At 34.5% G+C, this 16,924-nt stretch overlaps 1 protein-coding gene across 1 annotated transcript in view; it reads left to right on the top strand.

The window, feature by feature from the left end:
• Positions 1–16,924, top strand: part of LOC149788590 (E3 ubiquitin-protein ligase PDZRN3-like) — a 405,601-nt gene that overhangs the window by 47,468 nt on the left and 341,209 nt on the right. Inside the window, exon 3 of the mRNA XM_089974641.1 lies at positions 9,352–9,477. Coding sequence (XP_089830767.1) covers positions 9,352–9,477 — 126 coding nt within the window. The remainder of the gene's footprint in view (positions 1–9,351; positions 9,478–16,924) is intronic.

Below are 16,924 nucleotides of genomic sequence, written 5' to 3'. Positions count from 1 at the left end.
AAATGAGTATTTGGACATTAAACAGACCAGTTTTCTCCCCCCCCCTTTGCGGTTTTCTCTATGTCCAGCGAGGATGGTATGATTTCATATTGTTATGGAGGTCCCTTAATAATTTGTGCCCTTGCTTATAGTGAGTTCGATGCTTTTGGATCCCACTGCGCAAGTTATTGAGGAAGCGTTGTATTAGCATGATTACTGTGGTTTTGTAAAATGGTCACTTACATTAAAGCAAACTACAGCTCAGTTTTTATGATATTAGCATAATTTTCAAAGCATTTTTTCAAAAACTTCATTAGTGTATTTTGGAGATATCATTCAAGTTTAGTCCAGTGGTGCCCATGATTTGAATCCAAGAGATGTGATTCATTCAACTGAATTTACTTCTTTCATTGTGTGTTCAAACCTACAACATGGGGCCATGATGTAAATACCCTCACTAGCCTAATTGTGATCGGTGAATCAAAACATATTGTTGTTTGTTGTTGTCATACTGAGATCACATTGAATGAGTTAGGTATGTACAATTTCAAGGCAAAATAAAAACATAATTACCAGTGCACTCATATAAAAGTATAATGCAAGCAATAATGTATAAACAAACAATAATTGAGTCTGAAAAAAGAGGTGTTTCAGCAACATGCCAATGCTCGATTCTTGTCATTGTCTGACCAAGTTATACACAAATCTGAATTAGGCAGAAACAATAAGAAAACAGAAAATTAAATAAATTTCATGACTTTTCAAACAAATTTATACCATTTCCATGTAATAATCATAGATGCGAACCCTTATTGATGTATATGTATAATTTTTGCTAATATAAATTTGCCTAAATAAATGCATTTAGAAATTACCACATGCATCATGTGATGTTGTCTCGGACTTGTAGGTCGACTTACATGTGGGTCAAGTACTTTTTTGTGCTTATACTTCTTAGTTTGTGTTGTTGCTGTTGTAGGGTTTAACGCCATTTTTCAGCACACAATAGGCTATACATGGTGGCCAGTATTAATGGTGGAGGAAGAACCCGGGAAAACACCAGAAAGAACCACCGACCCACGAGAGGCTACCAGCAAGCTTTCTCACATACCCACATTAGCCGAATCCGAGACTCGAACCCACGCAGACAGAGGTGAGATGGCAGTGATCTGTAATGGAAAGCGCTTATGACCACTCGGCCACTCGGGGCCCCTCTTAGTTTGTGAGGTCGGCTTATATGCAAATGAGCTTATACACAAGTATATACAGTAATTCAGCACATATCCATATATCAGTGTCTCAAACTCCAGTTATCACAATGGCCACATGGGTACTAGCATGTTGGCCCGAGGACTTCATCTCTGAAACCTTTTCATGCAGCTCATATGCAGGGTAGCCAGTTCAAACCTTATAAACAGGAAGAACACAATGTCACGATTATTTTTTATCAAAACTGGTTGTCTGGGAAGAAAAATGTATTATTAATATTTTTCAAATCTGGGTGTTGTAATGGGCTACAGGAAATAACTCCACGGGTTGTGTGTTTGAAACCCCCGCCATGAATGATAATGGCTCTCTATCCTACATTACATGATACAACACCTTGTGCTAAGCGAGATTACATTTACACAGCTGATTAAAATGCATGTGCAAAGAAGCCTATTGTTGAATGCCTGACTAGGAAACCAAAATGATAAATGGCTTTGTGTGCATCCCCTAATGAAACAAAGTAAATCCTAGATAATCATATGGTTGTTCAATTGCTTTGTAATTTTCCCACATCAGGAAAAACAATTAAAAATCCATTTATTTTCCTCAGTGGAAAAAAATGTAATCAAGCAAAAGATCAAAGCCCATTGTCTCAATCTGGGGGGAATGACTTGATTACAACGTTGTTTTGGCTGGTACAGCAGTAGTTGTTAATTGAACACAAAACACATCAAAATGAACATGATGGTAAGCTGATAGTACATTCCATTGAATGTATTATGGTGTATTGCTTTTATTAGTGTTTTGAATATGTTCACTTTCCTGTTTACAGAATGAAAAATAGAGTTTGGAAAGAGTAAATACATGATGAAAGCATTGTAATATTGTTTTGATGCAAGGAATAATAATCCAAACTTGAAATAAAATTTGGTTCCCATTCTTTTAGAATAAAGGCTATATTCATTATTACATTTTTTTATTTGGAGAGATTTTAAAATAGGAAATTAAAACTGAGGCCATTAAGCTTTGTATTATTTAAAAATATTGGATTTCAAGGACAGAATTTACTGAATGGTTTTGAAGGGTTTCTGTACACAGTAACCATGCTTCCCAAATATTGATACTTTTGTCATCCTAATGGAATGTGAATGACTAACATTTTCAATTACATATTGTCCTTCATTGCAATGAAGCAATTTAAAAAACCACATTAATTTGATATTGGATGTTCTTTCTGTTTTATGTTTACCTGTTAGCTCTTTTATATTTTAGTGGACCATGTGTAGAGATGTTAAAAAATTGATCCAAAGCAGAATTGAATACTTTTTTTGTAAAGTTTGCACAGCACAGAATGTACTTATGGACCTTTCGTGTAATGGTAGTATTGATTAGTAATTGTGATGAAACAAGCAAGGGCTGCTCATGATATATATATATTTTTTTTAGTACACCTGACCAATCGACCCAGTCTCCCTGCATCTAGTGTGTTGTGTGTTGCTAATGTCAACAATGTTATCGTAAAGGTGTTCTCAGACTCTGCCAAGCCAATTTTAATTAAAATTCAGGGCTCATGAAAACCACTCCTCCTCTCATCCTGACTGGATAAAAATTATCTGGGCAGTGTGAAACTTTACTTTGTCCCTCGATTGATTTAGATACAGATTATCACCTTCAGAAAAAATCTGAGTGCATTTGCTACCCTTTCCAGGAGTGTTTCTTAGGTTAATCTGTTTTTCAAGCCCCAGTGCTGCTGTTACATGCAAAAAGTTGTACATGCCAAATCATTTAAATAATACTGAATCTTGAAAGATGTTAATCCTCAACATCGTTGGATTCCACTAAAACCAGATAATATCAAAGTTTCCTCACATTATGAGCCATGTAATTTCTCCTGCAAACTGACTAACCATTCCATTTTTCACATGTACGAATTAATCTGATGTTAATCGGTCACCTCAAATGGTCAACCGATTTCAGTTGAAGGCTGCAGTGCAAGATTTGATGATGTGACTGTTGGAAACATAAAAATCCAATACCATGCAATATCGGTTTACTTTCAACCCATGTTAACAACCTAAGTATTTCATCACCTCAGCTGGTCACCAATATTCACCTGAATGTTATTTTTATCTAATGCACTTTTTTCATCTCATATACACTTTAAAGAAGCAGGTTCTCCTCACTTAATTTCCTCTCGAATCAATTTGTACAAAACATTGTTGTTATTAGATTAGTCATTTGTCAAATGTAACACATCACTACTTTTGGAGCACTCCTGAAAAATAATGGAATTATGAGTGACATCATTGACTGAATTAAGGAGTGGCAACTCCTAATTTTAAACAATGTTTGAACATCGCTTAAACCTAATATCTTGATTATTTCAAAGAAGGGTTTATGTCAAATAGCATTTTTAAGTAATCATTTTGTTCCTTCCAAACTTTAGTTAGATTGGAAAAATTGTGAAATATATTATAAACGGCTTTAATGCAGTGATCTTCTTAGCAAATGTATGTGCCAATTTTGATAAATCATGGTAGGTATGATTCTTAGGATATATTGTACCAGATTCATATCAGGGGTGGCTTCCACAGCAGTCATATGGAAAACCCAATTTCAGCATATTTTCCAAAATGATAGAGCCACTTCTGATCAAACTTGAAAGGAAATGTTAATGACATACTCTTTCAGAATTATATTTGAGATAGCTCTATTTGGCAGTGTTGCCTTCCATAGCAACTAGGTAGAAAACCTATTATTGACTTCTGCCCATTTTGTATCCAGCTTGGTAGGAATGATTCTTGGGATGTACCCTGTGAGAACTGTGATCAGGGTGAGCTTCCGTAGCTACCAGGTGGAAGATCTACAAATGTAACTGACTTCCATCATATATGTGTTTGTTGTTATGGGTTTAATGCCAATTGCAGCATGACTAATTGGCCAGTATATTTGGTGGAGGAATAATACAGGGAAAACCCCAGCAAGCTTTCTACTTACCCACATTTTCCAAGGCCAGGACTTGAATCAGCATGGATAGAGATGAGATGTCAAAGATCTGTCAAGGCTAGCACCATAGACCATTTGGCCAGCCATGGCCATCAAATATGAGTTATGTTATGTTAATGTATGTATGTTATGTTATGTTATGTTATGTATGTATGTATGTATGTATGTATGTATGTATGTATGTATGTATGTATGTGCTTTCTCACAGTATTATAAACTGCCTGACCATATCAGGTCAAATTTGATAAGTCAGGTCCTGATTCACAAACACTTTTCAAATTAATACACCAGTGGTGGGCACAATATGGCCTGAGGGCCAGATCTGGCCTGTGATCTTTTTTTAACCTTTAGGTTATGTCATAAGGTGTGGCTTTAAAAATTGCTCATCTGACACACTCTCTGCAAGAAATTGCTGTGCCTGCAGTAATCCATCTAGTCTAGCTGAAGTTACTGATACACACTTAAACATGTCAAATATCACAATTTCCAATGAAATGGCTGAAAATTATTCTTTTTTGAGAAAAAAAAGTGGGGGATATTTTTTTTCTTTCTTCCTTCATCCATTAGTTTATAATGTCTTACATCTGTCTGTCACACTTTATCTCCTGTTCATTCACTTGAAAACCATTTAAGATTGAGGGATGAAATTTAGCATTCTTATAGATCGTCATTAGAAGTCAAAAGATTCCCATGTACAGCATTGGGGGTAATATCTTTAAGGGATGGAACTTAGCATTTTTATAGATCGTCATTAGAAGTCATCCCATGTACAGCATTGGGGGTAATATCTTCAAGGTTAGGACTCAACATTTTTTTTGCATCTGTATTTTATTATAATTTATTATTATTTCTTGGCGTTTCAAATTTCTGTGAAATGTGGAAATATCTGTGCTGCTTGCTAAATGATCTCATGATACTACATCATTTTTGGTTCCTTATTGCAGCATTTATTGATTATGACAGCACCATTATGTTGTGATCAGATATAACTATACACCTAGGGAATGTTAATCCCCTCATTCGAACTTACTGACTTCCTCAGAAAGTACAAGATTTTGTACTGGGCTGACACCATGTTATGTGAAACATGGAAAAGATGCTTAAACTTAATTATTTTTCCCCAGCAATTACAAGTTCAAGGTATGAGGATTGGGAGACAATCTTTTCCTCCCAGATCATTGATACGCATGGTGCTACGACTCGTCAAAGTTTCATATTGTGATTGTGCTTTCTAATTGCTTTTTAAAGTCTATGCAATGTGCTTAAAACTACAATATAGTATGTAGACCACCAGTTAAATAAAACTTGGTTAATATTGATTAACAGTTGTCCAAACTAATTGGCACTGACAAACAGTTAAATCATTTTGTATGTTCAAAATGATTTATTCTCTGATTTCCAATAACAGGTGCTTCCTATGTGACAGTGATGGCATAAGCTGGTGAATTTAGTTGCCCCAAGTGAGATGTAATTGCTCACACATTTGAATACCATCAGGAGTCAATTTACTTGTTTCATTCCTCATATGGACTGAAATTCCACAAATTTGTAATCAATATTGGTAACCATGGGGGGTGGGGGTGTTTCTTTACATGGCCATTATACCTTCTGTACTCGTTTATAAGTCTAGTCCAGCTGTAAACTGCACAGACCAAGATTGGCTGCTACATGATGTACCAGCAAATCTGGTTCTGTGCAGTTCATTCTACTGCAGATCAGGATTTCTGTTGTTTGTAGTTTGACTTATAAGTGAGTAGACAGTAGTTTAAATACAAAACTGGCAGGTTCATGCCATTTAATGAGGAAATATTTCATCACAAACCCATGATACTGGAATTATTTTGGCATGTGATTAAACATGTCTTATGAGCATCTGCATTTTTCCCACAATGGGTATTAGGTATGTAGACTGAATGACAGTAAATAACAAGAAAATGCCCTTAAAAACAAAACTGTATTCTATGGCTAGTAGAAGAATGCAATTAAGATGGTGCTTTCACAAATTTGGGCCCTTGGGGCTTGTAAGGACCATTAATTACAACCTTTGGGCCCTTGGGGCTTGTAAGGACCGTTAATTACAACCTTTGGGCCATTGGGGCTTGTAAGGACCTGCTGTAGATTCTATCTTTGAGGATTTAATTTTCAAAAATGAATTTTAACAAAATAGATGTCACTGTAAGGCTTGAATTGATTACTTTTGCTATTCAGAACAATTCATTTTACATTCAGTCTATGGTCTTGCCGCATTTTAATTGCATTAAATGACCCAAGATTCACATTGTATTCTACTTGATGGAATTTTTAAATTCCAAATTGCCAAGCACTCTGAATCTAATGACCACCTTTCCCAGTGTAATCACTGGTCTTTATGATCAATGGCAGGGATCATTGATATCTTTTTCCTATATACAAGGAATAAATTGTCATAAAAATATTTACTTTTCAACAACTTATTATCAAGTTTGTATACTATAGATACACAAGCACTGTTTGAAGTTTAAAATGTTTTTTTGTGTGTGCCTGGGATTAAAATGCATACAGCAATCTTTTTGACAGTGTCTTTTGTACCTCAATATTTGATTAAGGTAACCATGATCAACCTGTCCAGGTTTTCCTTCACAACTTATATTTTCTTTTCATATTGATGATTTTTGGGAGTGTAAACAAAATAATTTACATTGCAATGAAGACATTTGGGATTAACGTCTATTGATTCTGAAAAAATGTATGATGTATTTACAGTAATATTTGATGATTTCGTCTGATTCAGTAAATGCTTAAACATATTCATAATTAGAAAAGAAATGCATACAATGCAGGTCATAAAAGGTTTATAGCCATCTTATTTTTTCAGTTGCTATTTTTGTTATGAAAATCACTAAGAGTTGTGTATGGCAGATGAAGTGTCAATGTAGCTTTAACAATTCTTGAGTCATATCGCTACGATGTCTGCAGTGTGATAGTTTAAAGTGATGTCTAGCACTGGGGCATCATGTCGCAGACATGCAGCATGATGTCCCACCCAGTCACATTATCCTGACACCAGGCAACCAGTCCTAACACTAACCTTTTAATGCTGGGAGCCAAGGGAGGCAGCTGTTAGTACCATTTTTGTAAGTCTTTGATATAACTTGGTCGTGGGATCGAACCCATGACCTTCCGCATCCGAGGCGGACGCTCTAACTACAAGGCTACTGGAGCTAGTGTAGTAGTAATTACCAATGCATTTTAGGAGCAATGTAGCCTGGCAGACTAGCGACTAGTAGCAGTTATCAACTGCAGACATTCAATGCATGTTTTCTGGATTTTGCTCTTTGAACAAAAAATGGAGGGCTTATTCTTAGAAATGTAGTACATTATGTACTTGCATTGATTTTATAAAATGTAGAACAAATGAAACTCAGTTTTCTAGACAATGCATGTGTGGTATGTAACAGACAATAACATTTTTTAGTCATGCATGGCTAGAAAGACAAAAGCATTTTTGCAGAACAGTAGAGATCATACACCTCTTTGTGTAGAGATGTGCATTATATCTGCAGTGATCAAGTTTTTGGTTATTTTATTACAACAATGTTTGAGTATTTTAGCAAAGCATTTTATTTCTATGGCCAGGAGATTTTTTTAGCAGGCATGGTTCTTTTGTCAGCATTGCATATATTAATTTGAACTCTGTTGATCAGCTCCTTTCGTTTTACTGGAGTTCAAATTTTGTTAAATGTGAAAGGCAGGAAATACACATCATATATATAATTAAAAATCCTTGCAATAATTAGATTATGGGAAGGGGAGGCCTTTCAAAACCCTTGTTCCAAGGCAGGGGATCTAATTTAACTTGGGGGAGAGGAGGAAGAACAGCCCACAAAATGGACTATAAAACTGGTCAGCCATGGTTAATTGGCAGCAGTTGGCAAAATGGTAATTGGATCAGTGTGGACAGAGGACAGTTGGACAATATTAAACTGTCCCGACATGTGAAGAAATTTGAGAACTTGCTCCAGATGTAAAGCATGGCCATTTTGTATACCAGTACATTTAAATGGTCCATGTAATTAAATTAACCATGTTGAAAATTGGTTACAATCAAATCTCCTTTGGATTGATTATAATTAGGTCAGATCAGATTTCAGATAAAATGATGCATATCTTTGTCATAAATCATATCAAATTCTTTAGATCTGTGACTTTGATGAATTGGCAGCAGTTGTGTACGAGGTCTTGCTCATTTTTTTTGACATCCTTTGTTGTGGCTGTCTGGTTGTGAATAGTAATTCTCAAAATTTGATTATACCATATCAGTCAATGGTTTAGATCCATTAAAGAGACGGAATGAAAATAAACGAGACATGGTGTTAAAATAGCCAGATACTGCATGTTATCAGCTGGCCATTCTTTGTTTTGTCAGTTGGACAAGCCCTGTTACCAATTTCATGTTTAAAAAGAAACAAAATTATCAACTTTTGATATGTATAAATTTGTATATCCTTAACTTAATTGGGATGTGTTTCTGTTTATGTGTGTGTATTTTGTAGTAGATTACATAAATTCTTTAAATCAAAGCCAGGAAGCATAACCCACCTAAAATCAAGAAAGTTGAGATTGGATCCTGGGCAATGGGTTCTTAGTGTATCCCTGTTTTGAGTTCTGGTTAAATGGCTGAGGCGACCTATTGCATTTTGATGTCTTTGTTTAAAATATATTTTTCAGGTAACAATATGCAAAAGTCAAAATTTGTCTGAAAATTGTTTTAAATTATCTCAAAAAACCCACAATGAACACATGTTACCTTGATAGAAGTGGCAAAAAACCTCTTATATTCCATAATTATAGCAACTGGAGCAGGTGCTTTGTGCTAAAGTTAATTCTTTCACTGTTTACTGATTGAACTTGTAATGGCTGACGTAATTTAAGACTTAAATGTTTTGTTTCTTCAGATTGATGCTTTTAGCTAATTACCCAGTAGCTGTTTTAAGTTTTGGATTATGTTTAATATGTAATGCTTGATAAAAATATCACCATTGTGAAAACCTTTATTTTAATCTGGAATTGTCATATAACAATGAAATTTCTGTTTAAAAACAAGAATTTTCTAGATATATTTTATTGTGGAATCATTATCAGTTGGTTTGATGTTTTATCTATGTTCTGTTTTTGCAGCTGGAAAATAATAACAACAACAACACAAAGAAGGGGATGGAGACGGAAGGAATCATTGTTTCCAAGCTTGTGGAGGGTGGTCCAGCAGAAAAAAATGGCTTGAATACCCATGATCAGATCATCAAGGTAAGTCAGATGTTTATTAACTTCACTGGAAACAAGATTACCAGATTATTAAGGTAAGTCCGATGCTTTTAATTACTTCACTGCAAACAAGATGACCAGATCATCAAGGTAAGTCAGATGCATATTAACTACACTGAAAACAAGAGACTTTCACATGTGCTAAGATTTTTCAAGGACAGATGTAACTACAATTCAGATTATTGTAGAATTGTCTGAATTTGTAATGGGTTCATGGAAAATTGTATATTTCCTTGATATGTAAATGGTTTCATATTGATTTATGGTTAGATTCCAGAAATAAAATGTAAAATGAAACTAGTTAAATATTGTAACAGCTAGTACTGTAAAACAGAAGTGAGGTATTAGAATTGATGTGTACAGCCCTTTATGTTTTACATTCAGCTGTGGAAATTTTTTAATTTTTATAACTATAACTTCTCCCTGTGTGTGAAGCTTAATCCCTATATCCTTAAAAGTTTAAAAATATATGACACTCTTTAAATAAGATGGTTTTTGTACTGCATATTATTTGCAGATAGGAGAAAGACTATCCACTTTGAGTAAAATCATTTCTTGACATTGTTTCAATTACACTCTAGCTATCGCTGTTTCAGCATGTGCCCTACTGTCACAGTAAATATGAAAAGAGCAAGCCAAGACTGCCTTCAGATTAGAGTACAATACAACAAACTAATGAGAATTTCTGCAAACAGCTAAAATCATGTAATGATTTTAATCAGTTCTTGTGTCCATGTGAATACTAAACAGAATGAAATGAAAGAATAGAATTTGGGAAAAGCCAGTGTTGAAATCAAAGACAAAGTTAGTGTTCCATGAAGACTTTTCTGTAACAAATGTTGTAGAATGAGAATGAAGTTTCAACCCATTTCTTTGCAGTGAGATCAAAGGCTTAATTTACATTCTCATTTATTGTTATGCTAATAAATGTCAACATTAGCACAAATGGTTTAGTGATCAGCAAGCAGCACCATGCCACAGCTTTCCAGTATTATTGAACATTTGGTGTAAAGCTAATTGAAGCACTTATTCAGGACTTCTTAATGGTCACTGTTTTAATATGGCATAATTTATTCTGTACGTTGTATTGGTCAGTGTTTCAATATGGCATGCTTATGATGGACTTCTTATTGGTCCGTCTGTTAATATGGTGCATCTTACTCTGTACTTCTTATTGGTCAGTGTTTCAATATGGCATGCTTATGATGGACTTCTGATTGGTCTGTCTGTTAATATGGTGTAACTTACTCCGGACTTCTTATTAGTCAGTGTTTCAATATGGCATGCTTATGATGGACTTCTGATTGGTCTGTCTGTTAATATGGTGTAACTTACTCCAGACTTCTTATTGGTCATTGTTTCAATATGGCATGCTTATGATGGACTTCTTATTGGTCTGTCTGTTAATATGGTTTAACTTACTCTGGACTTCTTATTGGTCAGTGTTTCAATATGGCATGCTTATCATGGACTTCTTATTGGTCTGTCTGTTAATATGGTGCAACTTACTCATTTCCTGCATTTACAAGTGGTATTCCCCCGATTTCCAAGCCTTTTAACTTGGGTTTCTGCAGCATAACTTTACAAAGTATTGTTGGAGTTCAACCAGATTTAGCATGCTGTATTATATGAATGGAGTCTTGAATGAGTCTATCATTCCACTTCCAACTTTAGAGGAGTTATGGTCCCTGAATTCTTGTTCTCCCCACTTTAGTTTGGCTTTGCTGACACAAGTTTTTCTGTTTAAGGCTTTGCCAAGCAGATTGCTGTGAGCAGGGCTGTTTGTGATGTATTTATTGCAAAAAATTTGAGTTATTTATAATCAGATACCAGGACACTATTTGTGGGAACTTAAATTATGTCTAAGTCATGCACTTAAGACTTCAAGTTGATATTTAGGCATATCTATAAGTTGTAACTAGAAAAATACCTATTTGGTAACAGAAATAAGAAAATGTACTCTTTGATGTATGAGAGATTTAATGTATGATGCTTGTTGTTAAACAAAATGGATATACCCAGTACTAGATGATGGATTATACTCAATTAGAACTGAAGCGAAATGATGCAGAATGGTTTATTAGAAACCATGCTGGGGCTTGATTGACAGGGATCATGGCATGTAGTTAAATGAAGACTTAATGTGGAAGTAATTGCATGATAATAAGTCAGAACCACAGTTATCAAATTTCTCATAACTCAGATGATGCATGCCCACACCAATGATAGAAATATGGCTTAATTTGTCTTGATAGACACATATATGAAGAACAACACATGAGAACCCTTCTCATTATGTGGCCTGATTTTAAAGCTGTAAAGAAGTGACTTTTTGTTGATTATGCCGATTCTGCGTATAGCTGATTATTAAAATTGCCGATACTGATTCTATAGACCGATTATTTCATTATTATTTGTTTTTTAACAATGACTGGTTCAGAAATATAAACCTATTAGTGTAATGCAAGCAGGTATTTTGCCGTGTGAGTTATAACAAGGTTGTTTATGAGGCAAGTGAATTTGAACTTCTGTATAAAAACAAACAGAAAATGGATAAGAATTTCATTGCTATTGATAGAAAACAACACACACACATAAAAATTTGAAATTGTTTAAAACTAACACTGATATAACTTATGGTTTGCCAATTCAGTATATAAATGAATGAAAATGTATTAATCTAGTAATGGCGATCCGCATCATTGAACGTAAGGTTCAGTGATGCAGGTCGCCATTACTAGATTTCAATCAATGGCTAAAAAGTGTTAATAACAATAGCCCAATAATAATTGAAATTAATAATATGCATGCTTTAAGACTAAAAGTTAGATGTTACTCTCATGCTGGCTGCAGCTAATACTGAAAGCCTAGTTGAGGTAGGTTCTATTGTTCTAATAATTGGCCCAGTTATGAGTGTGGCCGATTAATCAGTACAGCTTTACCTGATTTATCTTGACGGACATGTCTATAAAGAACAACTCATGGGAACACTTCTTATTATGTGGCCTAATTTGTCTTGACAGACACGTTATAGAGAACAACTCATGGGAACCCTTCTCCTTATGTTTACTTGTATATTTCACCTATACATAAAGGGCCACATACCCACAAAATAAAAACTTTACGAATTCTCTTTATTGAATGGTGTCAGTGTTTATTACCCCATGTCCTTTGACCTTTTGATGACTTTGTAATAAGTCAGATTTTTAATTCCCTGAAAACAATTACTGTCAGCTGTAGTAACAGGCTTCCAGTGCTGCTGGAAAATTAGTGAAAATGTTGGGAGAATAGGTTTGTTCCAGACCAGGAAAAACTATATCATTTTGCAAATATTGATCAGAATAGGACAAGCTGGGAATTTGCAATTACTGCGAAAAAGATATGTAACTTAAGTTGCAATTAGACTGATCATGAGATAATTTTATTGAGTTCTTATTAGAATTTTCAGAGGTTGTGAAACTTTCCAGTCAGTTCAGCTATACTTGCTGTTTTGAATGACTTGGGTACATGCTCTACAAATATTTGTAAAATTGTTACTATCACTCTGGCAATCAGACAGGTAAAGGAGACTCTTTACACTGTAGTCAGTTCCATATTAGTATCTCTATTGTTGTTATGAAGACAAGAGTTATTGTCTGTGACAACATCAAGTTTAGGAGAATGATAATGTGTATCTTCATCATTTACCTGTCATGATGTATAAAGTTAATGAATAAAGTTGGCAGTTGTCATGATGTGTAAAGTTAATGAATAAAGTTGACATTGTCATGATGTGTAAAGTTAATGAGTAAAGTTGACAATTGTCATGATGTGTAAAGTTAATGAGTAAAGTTGACATTGTCATGATGTGTAAAGTTAATGAATAAAGTTGACATTGTCATGATGTGTAAAGTTAATGAGTAAAGTTGACAATTGTCATGATGTGTAAAGTTAATGAATAAAGTTGACAATTGTCATGATGTGTAAAGTTAATGAATAAAGTTGACAGTTGTCATGATGTGTAAAGTTAATGAATAAAGTTGACAATTGTCATGATGTGTAAAGTTAATGAGTAAAGTTGACAGTTTTCTTCTGTAAATTTAAATGAGTTACTTTTATTCAAATTGAGTTAAATTTGAATAGGTCTGCTGTACTTGTGTCTAGTGATACATCCCATAGTTTAGTACATGGTTATGTCTAATTGATACGTTATGAGAAAGGCTCAGGAAAAAAAAGATTTGATTTGAAAAATACATGTTTTGAAAATGTTTTTGTTGATGATTCAATTCAGTAAGGTTCATACATTAATGTTGCAAAAATCATTTTTATCCAGGAGAAAACCTGGCAGAGACCTGGAAAAATTTGTTTGTTATATTTCTAGTAGAGATTAAATATATTTGATCACAACTGGTGTAATTTACTTAGGTGTATAAGAAATAATTGCATGGGTGACCTTTGCAATTATACAGGCAGCAAGGTAATTTACAGGCACCAATCAACACATACCTTTTCAGTTATATAGGCAGCACAGTATTTACTGGTGCCAATCAACACACACCTTCAAGACCTGGGTGCCATGTGATCCAAAGAGCTTGCTTTTACTGGTCCCTGTTTGAATCTCTGGCAGAACCAGTGTTGGTACATGAGAAAGCTTGTGGTATCCCATGGCTTGGTGGATCTTACTGGTATTTTCCTAGGTTTTTCCTTCACCAGTTAATTACTCCCTCCAATGTATAGCCTGTCTTGCGCCGAAAAATGTCATTAGACCCAAAACAACAAGAAAACTTGCATAAAGTATTGTATTATAGGGTTAAGTCAGTACCTGGCAGTATAAGGAGGAAATTGCTCCCCTCTGTAAAAAGGGAACTTTTTATACGTGCAGGAGAGATTTAATAAGAAAAATATTTGGGCTTGAAATATGGTTCACTAGATATTTGTGTGGTTGATGTTTTCTACAGTTTTTGAGAAATTGGCATGAATCCCTTAATTTTATGAATATAGAATAGACCCTGTTTTTACATAGCATTAGTCATCAAATTTATACAATTTTAGTGTTTAATTTGCATGAATTCAGCCAGAATTTTCATACTTAAAAGACATGAACATAAAACAATAGAAATATGCATGAGTTTTGTGAGATTTGTTGTGAAATATTTCGATGCCATTTTCAAATATGTTACAGTATCGGTTCTCAAGCATGTTTCATGCCTCATTTGGAATGACAAAGAGCTTGGGTTTGTTGAAATCAGAACTAATAGCATCCTGTAACCCTAATTTACCAAATCCAGTGACATATGGTTCCAGCTTGAGTTATCTTTGACCTGGTCATAACATTTTCAATGTAAAATGTGTATTTTGTACCCCCAAATTGAATTCATCCCATATTCATTTCAAGCTAAAAATACACAACAAAGAAAAAGACTCTTGTAGCTGTCATGGACCCTTCATATGGCACTACTCTCCATTATGAGTAAGGACAAGGGCAGAAAAAATGTGTTACATTTGGCAGATTATAAAAGAATCTTTTTGGCAGAGATGCTCAAAAGAACATCAAAAAGAGGCCATAATTTGATTAAATTTTTAAAAAAACCAGATGAGCAATAAATTAGTTCTGGAACATCTTTTGCTCAGCTAAAATAATTAGGCATTGTAGGTTGCTTTGTTTCCATTTTATGTTTGCCCTAGCTGTTAGGAATTATCAGCTGCAACACAGCCTTTCTGTATGTTGTTCAAGCTGTTAATGATTGCTAATTACTTGACAACCCTTTTATGTTGCCCTAGCTGTTAGGGATTATCAGCTGCAACACAGCCTTTCTGTATGTTGTTCAAGCTGTTAATGATTGTTAATTACTTGACAACCCTTTTATGTTGCCAAACTTGTTATGGGATTGTCAGTTGCAACACAGCCTTTCTGTATGTTGTTCAAGCTGTTAATGATTGTTAATTACTTGACAACCCTTTTATGTTGCCCTAGTTGTTATGGGGTTGTCAGCTGCAACACAGCCTTTCTCTATGTTGTTCAAGCTGTTAATGATTGTTAATTACTTGACAACTCTTTTATGTTGCCCTAGTTGTTATGGGATTGTCAGTTGCTGCACACTTTTTTTATGTTGCCCTAACTAATGTGGGATTAGCAACTGCTATATGTTTTTTATGTTGACCTTGCTGTTAAGGATTGGCAGTTGATTGACAACCTGTTTTATGTTACCCTATCTTTTATGGGATTGTCAGATATTATACAATCTTTTGTATGTTGCCCTAACTAATGTGGGATTATCAACTGCTACACATGATCGTCAATTGATTGACAACCTTTTTGATGTTGCCCTACATGTTATTGGATTGTCAGCTATTACACAATCTTTTTTATTTTGCCTTGGCTGTTACATGATTGTCAGCTGCCATACAACCTTTGTCTCCCATTATTCTTAGTCTGTATAGATTTTAATCTCTCAGAATTTAAAAGGTATGGAATGGAACTAGTCAGTTCAGGACATTATTACTCTCTTTTACCTACATATGCAAATGAAGCTTGAGAGATATAGTTGTCCAATATTAGGCTGCATGTTACCATCATTCAGATTTATTTATTCTAAATAGGACAATAGAGCCGGTAATGAATTCACCTTGTTGCAATAAATAGAACTTGAGATCATTATTTTACCCACAAGACCTGGAATTCACCACCGTATTGGTTTTTGACAAAGAGAACAAAATTGGAGTGTACACAGTGTGAAGCTTATGCTGAACAGTGTTGTGATGCTCATATTAGTGTGCACAACATAACACTCCAAGATGTGTACAACATAACACTTAAATATAGTAGTGTGTACAACATAACACTACAAGATGTGTACAACATAACACTTCAGTATAGTAGTGTGCACAACATAGCACTTCAAGATAATGTATTAGTGTGTACAACATAACACTCCAAGATGTGTACAACATAACACTTCAATATATTAGTGTGTACAGCATAACACTCCAAGATGTGTACAATGTAACACTTCAATATATTAGTGTGCACAACATAACACTCAAAGATAAAGTATTAGTGTGCACAATATAACACTCAAAGATAATATATTAGTGTGTACAACATAACACTCCAAGATAATGTATTTGTGTGCATAACATAACACTCCAAGATAATGTATTAGTGTGCACATCATAATGTTCCAAGATAATGTATTAGTGTGCACAACATAACACTCCAAGATAATATATTAGTGTGTACAACATAACACTCCAAGATAATCTATTAGTGTGCACAACATAACACTCCAAGATAATGTATTAGTGTGCACAACATAACACTCCAAGATAATGTATTAGTGTGCACAACATAACACTACAAGATAATTATTAGTGTGCACAATATAACACTCCAAGATAATGTATTATTGTGTACAACATAACACTCCAAGATAATGTATTAGTGTGCACA

This window comes from Sinohyriopsis cumingii, chromosome 11 (genome assembly GCF_028554795.1).
Source record: "Sinohyriopsis cumingii isolate HCF-2022 chromosome 11, ASM2855479v2, whole genome shotgun sequence".
Taxonomy (NCBI): domain Eukaryota; kingdom Metazoa; phylum Mollusca; class Bivalvia; order Unionida; family Unionidae; genus Sinohyriopsis; species Sinohyriopsis cumingii.
This window is presented reverse-complemented; position numbering and strand designations above follow the sequence as displayed.